Genomic DNA, 12,765 nt, shown 5'->3' on the forward strand with positions numbered 1-12,765 from the left:
ATCAACTTGCCACAACATCACTAGCAAAACGGTAGGTTTATCACAAAGGGACACATTATATTTGCCTTTAATTGACACATCACCACTCCATAATCAGTTCTGTAAACTCAAGTGGAGTTAAAAAGGTGACAGAAAACGAGCCCCTGTAGGAGAAGGGGGATGTCTGGGGGCGAATTTAACCTGCACTATAAGATGAAAATAGGGGAAAATAAATGGATTTCTGCCGTGAGTATCTTGCAATGTGCTCAAAACATATCTTGACAGTGGCACAGTCCCTGCCAACCAAACCTACCTTGCATCGGCATTGCGCAGACTGAAACTCAGTTTAACAGCGTTACGTTCAAGTGCATAAGTTTTAGTACTGATCTGATTAACAGACTGTGCCTGTATTAAAAGATTTCTTATGAAAAATGCGGTTAAACTGCTGATTTTCTGGAGAGTTACAGGTGTTAAGATGCTGCAGGTGTGTGTAATTTTACACGGAAACGACAGATGTGCGTGTTTGATGCACATCAAATGTCATCGACTACAATACCTTGAGAAGTGAATCACTGGCATTCCGCAGGAAGTGACCAGAAATGACAACATTTCAGAAACAATAACTGAGAACATACAGCAGGGGCTTACCTCAGTTTGCATTACAGATACATGTACAGCATGTGGGTACTCAGAGTCCATTTCAAGAGCAGCTGTGTCTTATTTGCTGATGTGTACCCCCCCTATACTGACCTGTGATTACACTGTCACAGGGTCAACAAAGACATGTGACTCTCCTGTCATGTAGGACCTATATTTTAGGTTTACTTCCGCAGTATTTTTTATTTGTTTTAAGGAAACCTGCAAACTGATTTGTTTGGTGTGGATGATATTAATCGAGCGTCTGCAGTAGCATGAGTACTCTGTTCTTTGCCTATCGCAGCATGCTCAGCAGCCGTCTCAGACCATGCCGAATGTGACAAAGTTTCTGGTGTGATGGTGAGGCTAAGAGTGGATGCAAAAAGAGATGAGTATGGAGCAGTGGAAATGAGTGTAGCTTTGATTAAAGTCCAGTGATGGTGGAGGATTGGCTTGTTGGTTTACCGAGGGTAAGGTACATTAGATTCTGTTTACTATGAAATGTCTACACCATCAATATAAAGGGAAGCTAATAAAAATACATGAAAAATGGGGACGGCACTGAGGGACTTGGAAACCTCTTAAATCCAAAACCAGCAGCACCTGCAGCAGAGAAGTGCTGACGCCGGCACAGCTGTTGGCGTGGATATGCTTCAGCGGAGAGAAAGAAACATGGTTTTACATCCGCAGACATACAGTTTCACTGTGGCCATGTTGAGGAGGTTATGTACACAAGTGAATGATTTCCCTGTGAGTTGTGACATTTCAAGAAACTTGGTGGATTTAACTCAACATTAACAGCACTGCAATGGTGCCCAGTCTGCATTTAAACATACAGTCATACATTTATCAAGATTCGGGTTCTAAACCTCCACTGCCTTATTTTCAGCAACAGGCTAGCTGAAGGCCAGTGAAGATCAACATGTTAATTAAGCGTTACATATTTAACAGCAGCCTTGATGTGAAAGCTCAATGGAGCATATCCTAGATCTGTCAGTGGAAATCGTTTAGAAAAGACATGAGGGGTTATTCACATAACTCACCAACAAGGTTAGAGTGACATTATGGGCTGAGCTTGTCAGGCTAGAATGTTTTCATATTCATAACAAGACTTACTGGGTCAGTGTGGATGTATCAGGTGGTATTTTGAGTCCTTTTATAAAGTGCTTTTTAAATACATCCTGCAAACTGAAAAATGACCCAGTAATTTAATGAATAGGAAAGACACAAGATTACATTAAGAACGAAGTCTCAGCCCAAAATATCGAGTGAGTTCTCTTTCAGATAATCAATTCAATGCATGCAGAGACAAATTGGGAGAGAAAAGTGCAACACTTAAGTAAAGTCAAAGTCATGACAGGTCAAAGTGTCACTGATGGAGGCAGAGATGAAGAGGCGGCGGACACAGAGTGGTGATCTGACCGTGACTTTGTGTTGTCCGGTGAGGTTGGGCCATTCACACAGCAGCTGGCTCTCAGACAGGGTGAGGACGCAGGGAGTTTCTCCAATCAGCACAGTGTAGTTCAGGCGACTGTTACCCGGAGCCGCTGGGATCAAGTTACGTCCCTAAACGCAGACAGAAAGAAATGTGAGGGAGGAGGAGGCATTCGGCTCATTTATGCATGTTTTATTTTCACACAGATGTTTTTAAGAGCAGAACATGTTGTAGGAAAGATTTTTGTTAAGTCTTGTATTTAACTACGACAATGAGAGAAATTCCATCAGCACCTTTTCCTTTTAAATGACTTTCAACAATGAAGGTACTCGACTGACTTGTAATATGACTAAAAGTTTTTCTCTAATGATATGAATCTTTTTTCTGTAAATGAATGGCGATATATGAGTCATCGACAATAAAAACGTTCTATTAAAAAAATGCCTTAAAGGATAAGGCTTGGGATGATTTATATTTTTCCCTTGTTAACAAATCCTACTGACAACATACATCTTTATAACTAGGTCGGAGGTACTTCTTTTGTTTTATTTTTAAAAGTCTCAGAAATTTGCTAAGGCAGCTGGACACTGTTTTTAGCAAACGTTTCTGAAAAAAGGGTAAGTAGCACATTTGTTGGGGTCTATTTTCACTTTTGTATAGCAGCAGGAGGTATGTGAAAACTACATCATAATGAAGGAACATGTCACCCAGAGCAGGAGTGTGACTAACTGATGTGTTCTTAACAACGGAGCTGGCGACAACAACGGAGCTCTATGGCACAGAGGAATAAGATATATCAAGCTTTGGATACAAACGTAATACATGTTAGTGGGATCAATTCATTGTTGATTTTGGTCTTTGAATGGAATTTTTGTTGACAGTGAACTGTAACCGTAGAACTGCTGATACACTGTCCTTGTTTATCTGAATGTGGTTTAATGCAGGAATTGTGGCCTTCTGGGATCAAATATAAATATTTTTTAAATTCTATTTTAAAATAACTCTGATAAATCAAGCAAAAAAACTGCGGAAAGATAAATGAGAGAGAAAGATGAAAAGGAGGGAGAGGAAAGTTTACTCATGCTTAGTGTATATACGATGTAGAGGCACTAGGGAGACACACGCACCCTCACCCACATTGACCAATGCTGTTTTTCCCTCAGTCCACTAAACTGAATTCCACACATGAAGTCTGTACAGGAGGTGTGTAAATTCTAACATTTGTCAATTTTAGTTCCAGTTTTTCATTTCAATATCAAGTCCAATTTGACACACACACGTTGTGATGGAAGGAGCGCAGTTAGTGGTGTGAAAAGAGGGAACTCAAGTAACAGCAAGAAAAAAAAAAAAGGCAACAGGGGAAAAGATTAATACAAAGAAAATAAGTCAGATAAGAAATGTGGCAAGAAAACATCAAGAGAGCAGGTGCCAGCAGTGGAGAGTGTAAGGAAAAGATAATGAGAGAGGTAGGAAAAGATAGAAGAAAAAAAAGAGAAAGAAAAAGGGAATGAGCAGGAAACGGAGCTAGTGACAGAAAGAGAAAGGGGGGAAAAAGAGGAGATAGCTGCCGTGTCCCCCGCTGGCTTAGCAGTGGGACGCAGAGACAGACTCCGTTTTCCAATCCCATCGTCTCTGCAGGCTACCACCCAGCCCTACTCGGCAACCCTGTAAACATGCACCCCATTCCACTGCGCAAACACACACACACGCACACACACACACACACACACACACACACACACGCACACACCCACACACCCACACACCCACACACATCGCAAACACACACATGCAGAGTTCAAGCCACACGTGCACTTGAGTTACAGCCACACACAGAGCTGTTGCCACACACACACACACACACACACACACACACACACACACACACACACACACACACACACACACACACACACACAGCAGGCAAGAAGCATCATGCAGGGATATGCTCTCACAGACACACAAACACACACAGGAAAGCACTCAAGAAACACCAAGACCAGATAAATATTTTTTCTCTCGCTAACACACCTCAGTAAAAACACACCCGACACTTCAGATGAGAAATTAATTGCGTGGCGAGCGCAGTGCATGCATCTGAGAAACGCTACCCCCGCATCCCATCTCGCCAAATTGCATTTTTGTCCATCTCATCAGTGCTTCCACTAGGTAGGCAGTTCCACCAACAAGCCAAGCAGGAGATTTGGTAATTACTGAGAGGCTCTTTGCTAATAAATTATCATTTAAGAAATAAATTACGATGGTTACGCTGCTTTCAATTTTTTCATGGAAATGAACACCGTAACACACTCTCAGTGATAACACAAGAGATAGTCAAGGCAAATTCTAGCACAAGATAAAAGCACTGCATTCAATGCAATTGTAACACTTCAATGTGACACTGACCTGAAAGAAATTAATATTATATTGTCCCTTTATTGTGTAGAGTCTACACTTTCATTAAAGATGAAGTAAATGTGTTTAACTATTTCACATTAATATACTGTATGGCCCACACAGTGTCAGCAGTTAAATGATTGAAGTGTTCACTTGAGACATATTGATTTCAACTCCTTTAGTTCTTTTTAGACACTAACATGCTGGTTATTTCAGTTCATTTTGCATTAGTAATGGCACATGTATTCCCTCTGAAACAGAAACTATAATTTGTTTCCAATTACTCTTTGACTAAACATTTCAGGTGAGCTCAGTGTGATAATACAATGACAACATACACACAACTCAGAAACAGCCAATTAATTTCATATGCTTATGTGCAATCACTGTTAATGAAAATGAAAACCGATATAATCCACATCTCCTGGACTCTGGGCCTGTGTGTTCCACACCGCCCTTCCAGCACTAGAAATTAATTACACAAATTGGAGGAACTATTATTTAAGAGCGCTTGGGGCTGCGGAGGAGGAAGGCAGTCAAAGAAGCTGCCATTAGTTACTGAAGGATAGAAATAGGCCTTGGAAGGTGTGAACGTTTGTGTTCAGCTCTCAATTATGAATTTGTGAGATTTTTTTCCCTCTGTCTGAGAGACCTTGTAACACATTTGGGTGTTTTTTTTTTCTTTTTCATGAGAAAGAAAATGCCAGTGTGTTTGTGTGTGTGAGTGTATGTAGACTTTGCCATTATTAATACAAAATAGGTTCAATATCTTTGAGACTCTTCTGAGAATCTATCTACCACTACCGGAGACCTTTTTGTATGGCTGCTCAGCATCAATACTATTAAAAATCAATGACAGTTTAAATAATAGTAAAAAAAAAACAAAAAACCTATCCATTTTATTTTATTTTATTTCATTTTATATTGTTAGGTAAATCAACCTTTAGCTTGGTTTGCAATACGAGAACAGCACCCCCTTCCAGTTTTGTGCTATACCATAATCTTCTTTTATGACAAGCAACTGATAAACTCCTCCCCTCAACTGCAAGTGTCAAATCATAGTGAAGCAACTGTAAGGTTTGGATTTCCTCACATGTCAAAGAGTCAAAGTGGCGTACATGTGGCTCTAAGAGCAATACTGGTATTCAAAGAGTTTGGAAGGTGTTGTCCTTTTTTTAGCTGTTCAAAAACTAAAAATACAAGGACGTACTCTTAGAGTAAGGAATGGATTAAACAGTTATTATTTGCTCTAGCATAATATGCAACTACCTCAATGCCAAGATACACATCATCAACAAACTGGATTAGTTTGTAGGGTTAGAGATTACATTTAGAGAAAAATTGTCCCATTTACGTCTAGCACATCCACTGTGTAGTATTTCCCCACTGTGTGGAAGCCGGTCCCGGTTGCCATCAGCGTTTAGGGTAACATTAGCAGCTATATCCTCCTCTCTGGATTTGGGGAGGTTTACACAGCCAAAACTAGAGATAGCATTATCTTTGCTTAACTCATCAATTAGTCATTATTTAGCCTTTTCCATATAATGTTAAAAATTAAAAAACATTACATTTTTCCCATATCATACCTATAATACCAGAACTAACTAGCTTTACACTGTAATACAAGAACAATGTTGTTTCCTTATGTACATTTCTTCTATATGGATCAGCTGGTGAGGATACTGCCTTTCTTTCTTTTACCAATGGAAATCTTGATACCATCAGCTGATTCTATCATAGTGCAAAAACAGGGATAATCATCTTTTTCCAAATTTCTAAATTTCATCTTCACATCTCCAATGTAGAACAAGTGCCTGACAAGTCAAAAAGTGTTTACAAAGCTCCCTGGATAAGTACTAGCCAATGCTGTTTGCAAATTAAAAACAACAGATCAGAATACTGATGAAATCAGGTGAAATGTACAGGCAAGTACAGAACAATGTCTTAGAAAAAAACCCTTGTTCCTTTCTGACCTTAAGAATAAGTGGCGATGTGGGTTTGAGCTCCAGAATTCCAGAGGGACTCAGCGGTTCAAACACGGGGTCGGGGTAGTAGCTGAATGTCTCGTTGACAACAACCAGAGCATTCACATTGTCCATGTAGAATCCGATCTCATCTGGGCCAGTGCCGGTCTCTGGAAAACCAAGGTCTGAATCTGCCACCGATGGAGCGAGGCAAACCATGACTGAGTTGTTGTACACCGTACAATTCTGAAAATGAGAGCGAGGGGAAACAAGCAAGTTTATGGCTTATGTTTATAGTCACTGGAGAATCTTCCATATTTAAATTTGAGGTATGGTACTATAAATTAGTTTTTTAGTCCTCTTAGAATGAAACTATATAAAGCATAATGAATGTGAGCACAAATCTAAATACTTTTTATGATAATCTAGTTATAGCTCTATTTACAAGAGAATAGCATGTATAAAACTGGTAGCATGGCCTCCTTTTGAAACACTGAGTATAAGCTATAATTTACTTTTAAAATGGATCAGTTGGGTATAATAACCCATCCATTTTGTAAGTCAATTTTCTGAGATACTACTATGCTTTTATAGTAGTCTGAAATGTAAATTGGTTATAAATATGTGATCAACTGTTAATGTGCAATCTGCTGTGTGCATTTGTTTGTACCTAAGAATATTTTACATCATTGCTTAGAAAAATAAGTGAATAGGTGATGTCATGGCCATGTTTGTAGTGGGACGCAAGCATGGCCAAATGTATTTTACATTGCTAGCACAAATTATTGCATACGGCAAGGAAGGTTATGAACAACTGCTTAATTGATTTTGGTTAAAGTGCAACTGGAATGTATATCAATAAGTATAGTGAACCCCAACCTAACCCCAACCTATGGCAAGACACACCCCATTTTGTAGATATGCCAATATTGATAAAAAATGTAAATATTCAATGAAAAAACGTGTTTTTTTGCCTTGTGAATGCTGTGGTATTACACCATCAGATCTTGGAAGTTGGAAACATCCCACCAGGACATGGGTTTTCAAATGAATCCACACCTTCAGTTTCATTGCAATGCAATAGTAATGCTGCTCTGACAAAACTATAAGCAGCCATGATATTCGTTGTGACCTATCTCTAACAAATCTCTGCAAGTTGACTGTTATATTGTACCAAACTGAATAGAAACCAAAAGTTTTTAGAAAGGTGAGAAAATGCATTGAAAAATGTAAAACACTATAGTATGTTTTGGAAAATGGCTGGCAGCTAAGTACTCCTGAAATGTAGTAAATGGGTGATAACATTCAAAAACATCAGCATGGTCCTTTAAGTGCTAAGTAGCGCTTTGATAGAGGGCTACGTGGGATGCATCGTGTAGGCCGTTTGCCTCAATATACGATAGCTTTATCTGCAGGTTGAATTGCCTTAGTATTATTTGGAGTTTAGTTCCCTAACCCTAACAACTAAAGAGCTTCAGCTCCCAGTGACAATCACCAAAGTGCTTTGTGAACATTAACTACGGAGCTGATGAAAATCTTCGGCTTCTTAAATGGGCCTTTAGGTTTTGTGTCGATTTTTTTTTCTTCTTTATTCCACAGGACATCCTCTGCCTCTCTCTTTCTCACTCATACATGCACACAGTCTCTCTCATGTTGTCTCTCTCATTTTGTGACACAAACACTCATGTGGTGTGGTGACATTTGAAAAGCTATGTGGCCTGAGGTAGCCTTAGATGTCTGAAGCAGTAGCTGCAGAGAGACGAGACATGAGCAAAACACAGAGACAGACTGTCTGCCACCCTCGTCAATACTATAGAAGCAGTTGCCTGCAGATGTGTTTGTGTGTGTGGAGGGGTATGTCTGAATGTATTTGTCAGTTAATGTATGTATATATTCATAAATCTGAACTATGTACTGAACATATGCCCCAGTGTGTTGGTGAATTTCTATTTGTGCATATGAGCTTGTGCATGGTGGTGTGTGTTTCTGCACTGGCTGCTTGTCTATGTGAACCTGACTGTTAGAGTGTGTGCTTGTACTGTGTGTGTGTGTGTGTGTGTGTGTGTCTGTCTGTACTCACATGGAAAGACTCTGCCTGCCCATACTTGGCCCTGATCTTTGGTTCTCGGATGGTTGCAAGGTTGGTCCCACTTACTGTCAGTAGAGTCCCACCACTGTAGGGGAAAAAAGAAGAGAGTGGGTAATGAGTGAAAAGAAATGCCCAGTCAGTGGACAAGACCTTCTCCAGGGTTAACAAATCTCTGCCTGATCCAGGGTATTTCTGATTGATAGTGGCCAAATTTGACTGCCACAAATGTACATTCAAAATGGATATTACTGCAGTGTGCGTCTACAGGAAGTAGTGGGACAAAGGTTCCCTAAGAAAAGGAGATGGTTGGTGTAGATGGTTGGTGTCCAAATTGCAGACTTTTAACACCAGTAACTGAGGTTCACATCCTGAGGTGCCTATTTGTCCCATGTATGGTTGGGTCCCAGTTCAGGCTACAAGAGCACTTTGGCTAAAGTAAGTAAAAAATGGTAGTTCTGGCTGAATGCTAATTAACTCATCATGTCCCGTACTTTTTCTGTATTAAACCAAGACCACAATTTTTCCTTAACTATAACCAAGTATTGCTGGTGCCTAAACATAAGCATAAACAATTTAATAATACTGTAGGTGCTTTTAACAGATACTGTATTGCATTAGCGGATATTTTGGCAAAAACCAAATGAAACTGAAAAAATGAAAAATTAAATCATTTTACTGGTACATTCAATGTCAATATTGCTTCTGGACAGATACGAAAAATAAAATATTTTTAATAAAACTGTAGTTCAACACTTCATGTGTGCAGCTCTTATTAAAAACTTTGGAAAATAAAAGCCTGATGCCTTTTCAGGAAATAAAAAAAGTTTGGCACCAAGTGTAGAGTTGAGTGCCCTGGGCATCAGGTAGTGTTAGGGATGAACGCTTTATGATAGAGTTTACAGAGAAAAAAAAACAGAATGAGTACATGTGGGAGTATATGTGTGACTAAAAGTGTAAGAGAAGAAGTAGAAAGAGGCAGAGTGAGAAACTGAGTCAAAGGGAAAGTTCCACAGAGATACAGTACATACTTTGATCACAACTCTATTCACATTAAATAGCTGCTTGCCTTGATCCGGTGAGGGTCACTGGACTGAATTCAGTAAATAGCGATTTCCAGCGATACCATCGGTGGTGTCCCATGTTGGACTGACTCAAAATGATTTGTGGACTGACCCCCCAAAATTCAGTAACTAGTGCTGAGAGAGGATCATGAAGTCACGGATAAAAGAAAATCTATATCACGGAGGACTCTTGCCACTTGTAAAGACAATGAAGTTAGTCTGTCCTTTTCACTGCTACACTTAAATTGGATTTATAAGGTTTTCATGAAAGATGTCTTACCTTCTCGATGCCTGCCTTTTTTTTTTTTTTTTTTTTTTTTAACAATGGCACCTCCAACCTCTGAGTACTCTACTCGGTTTTCTGCAAGAAGATCACTGCCTTTCACTGCTGTGCCTCTGAGAAATATACTGTATAAGATTCCCTTTGGTGTGTCTTTCTACAGGTTCCTCACGGCCTGGAGGAGGATATACTTTAGTTTCTCTCACTGATGTCTGAAATAAAAAGGCTGAGATAATAATATATCTTGAAAAGTCATTAACAATTGGACATTGGACACTAAAGCATTTTTTTTTTTTTAATATGGAGTGAACATCCAGTGGCTATTTTGCACCATGCTGACGTTTGTAGTTCAAATGTAGTTGGGTGTAGTTCCAACACCCATGGTTATGATATCTCACTAAAAAGGGATCTCATCTCTCTGCAGTTGTCTTGCTGACTGGATGTGGAATGCAATACACGTAATTCTCTGCTCAGAGATCTCGGACTCTGGCCGGCGCCTCCACTAGCTACACTTTAAAGTCAAGTGTTTTTAAGATTTCTTCCCTATGTTGCTTCAGTGATATCAGCTCTGGGCAGGGGGGCACTGCTGAGCTGGTGAACTGCTCATCGTCACCGCCTGGACTAGATTTGCCACTTGTCTCCTGGTGTGTTGTTCTTTTAGCTCTTCTCAAATATTGTGTAGCTTTATGCCAAAGTATAATTTTAAATTTTTGAAAAACAGATATCGTGGTATATCTTGACAAATCATCTTCTGCCAAATCTTTAGCGGAGCTGGCCCTGTAAAAATAGTGATCCTATCCATGGTTTTTATCTCTTTATTCCTTTCCTTCCAGGATTCATGATAACTTTAATGGCTTTGAGTAATCCTACATCCATGTAAAAGTGATGAACCTGCCACATAAAGTATCCCCTGGACTTTCTGCCATTTGAAACAAAAAGCAGGGGTATTTGCACCTGCTTTTGACAATTTTACTGTCTCTACACCAATCAAGGTTAAGATAGAACAATGTACACTGATTCCTGTCTCCCTGACAAAGAAGGTAGGACGTTCCTGTGGTAGTCCCAGTAGCTGGTAAATCAGAGGAAGCTCCCTGCAAGATCATATAACTAATCCAGGTCACATGTACAAAGGCCATTATAAAAGTCATAAAGGTAGACAAAATGACCACAAAGATACGATAAGTTATGTTATAGCATCATGTCACTCACTGAGGCATTAGGCAAGCTGTCATCCTTGGCTAGGTCTGCAGCTCAGAGGGTACCCTCCCACCCCTCCACTGCACAAGGATAGCCAGCCACATTCCTTCTGGTAGGTTACCATGTATTACCATTGACTTCTGCAATATGCAGGTGTCTTTTCATTGAGGATATCAATCTGACACTTATCCAGAAAGACTTGTGTGTACAAAATGTATAAGCATCAACAGTAGAGTAAATGATATGGTGATACGAAGCAGAGCAAGAGCCTCTTACTATCTTGGATAGAGAGCTTAGCTGGCTATTGCCAGACATTCATCTCCACTCTAATCCAAGAAGCCTAACAATAACTGCAAATGGTGATGATAGGGAAAGAAAGGGTGTAAATGATAAAGGTAAAGTACATGTACCATCTCCTGCATTGTTGATTGACAAAAGGATTCAAGTCCAGCTATTCTTCTCTGCTAAGAGTTTTTTTTTTTTTTCTTTTGGCAGCGTTCTCATTACTGGAGAAGGAGAATGAGCCTCATGTATTCTGAGTTTATTTGGAGCCTCTGGTATTGTACATGTTATGGAGGGCATCAAGTCTTTGACTGGTATATTGATAGCTGACATCCTTGTAGCAATATTTGCTTTTACATTCACATACCATTTTCATTCACTTTTTGTAATTCTGTATTATTGTCATTTCTACTACAGAACTTTAATCCTCCAGAGCCAAATTCTCCTTAAGCAACTGGAAGTGAAACACTTCACTATGGCTGAGTGCCATTAAACTCTGCCATGATGTGGTAAAATTAATTTTGTACAAATCGAATCTGTTCTGTTGAGCAGAGTCTTATTAATGTTAAAGCATTTAAGTTGTAATATTGTGAAACTTCTATCTAAAATCTTATTATTACTATCTATCATTATTTATTATATATTATGATATATTATATATATTATATATTATATATTACTATCTAATTATTATTATTATTTTTAAATCTCCTATATTCCATTTCAAATGTAAATTTGTTTTCCGATGTGTCACAGCCAAGGAACGTTCTCCTGGATTCGTCTTCTATTAGTTCAGTCTGTTGTCTTGCTGTAATATAATTTATAAGCTGAATTATATATTAATAATAAATGTATTTTAATTAATAGCTAAAGTTTTAAGATTGTAATACACAGTGCAAAGCACCATATTAATCTGGCCCTTTAAAGCACATTGCATGAGCATTGCTTCAATACCCATAGGTTACATACTTTAAACTGTGTTTGTTCATATACTATATGAGATGTAATAAAGGAAAAAAGTGACCTAGCATAATGCCACTGTGCTCTTTATTAGAGAGATGAAGGCAGGTGATTAACAAAGGAGCAGTGGGGCTAAGGCCAAATTCAAATGAACTTATTTTTAATTAGATGTTTATGTCGTTGCCACAGATGCATCATGGGACAAAGCAAACTGCACTTATATAATAATGCCTGTCCTCTGTCGCCCCCCTCCTCCTCAGTTTGACGTATATTTGTGCTGAGTCCCTCTGTCCTTGTTGCTCCTCTCTTTGTCTAAGTGAGTCTCTTTAGCTCAGGTACAGGCTTCAGGGAACAGACAGAAAGACAATCAGGATAAACTCTCAGGGACAGGTGGGGAAATCCAACCACTGTTGTTAGTGTTTCTCTCTGTAGGCTCTCCCTCCCTCTCTTGTCACCTTCTCTTCCTGTTTTACTACTCACTCTGT

General features: G+C 39.2%; 1 protein-coding gene across 5 annotated transcripts in view; it reads right to left on the bottom strand.

Annotated features, from left to right (window-relative positions):
- LOC120804386 (plexin-A1-like) overlaps window positions 1-12,765 on the bottom strand; it is a 302,292-nt gene that overhangs the window by 40,534 nt on the left and 248,993 nt on the right. For all 5 annotated transcript variants that reach the window (XR_005709443.1, XM_040153824.1, XM_040153823.1 and 2 more), the window contains exons 18-20: window positions 8,492-8,585; window positions 6,421-6,657; window positions 2,038-2,181 (exon numbers count right to left, since the gene is read on the bottom strand). Coding sequence is in view for 4 of the 5 variants with exons in the window: in XM_040153824.1 (XP_040009758.1) it covers window positions 2,038-2,181; window positions 6,421-6,657; window positions 8,492-8,585 (475 nt within the window). In the remaining variant the exon portion in view is untranslated. The remainder of the gene's footprint in view (window positions 1-2,037; window positions 2,182-6,420; window positions 6,658-8,491; window positions 8,586-12,765) is intronic.

The sequence above is a fragment of the Xiphias gladius genome, chromosome 18 (assembly GCF_016859285.1).
Source record: "Xiphias gladius isolate SHS-SW01 ecotype Sanya breed wild chromosome 18, ASM1685928v1, whole genome shotgun sequence".
NCBI classification, from domain to species: Eukaryota; Metazoa; Chordata; class Actinopteri; order Istiophoriformes; family Xiphiidae; genus Xiphias; species Xiphias gladius.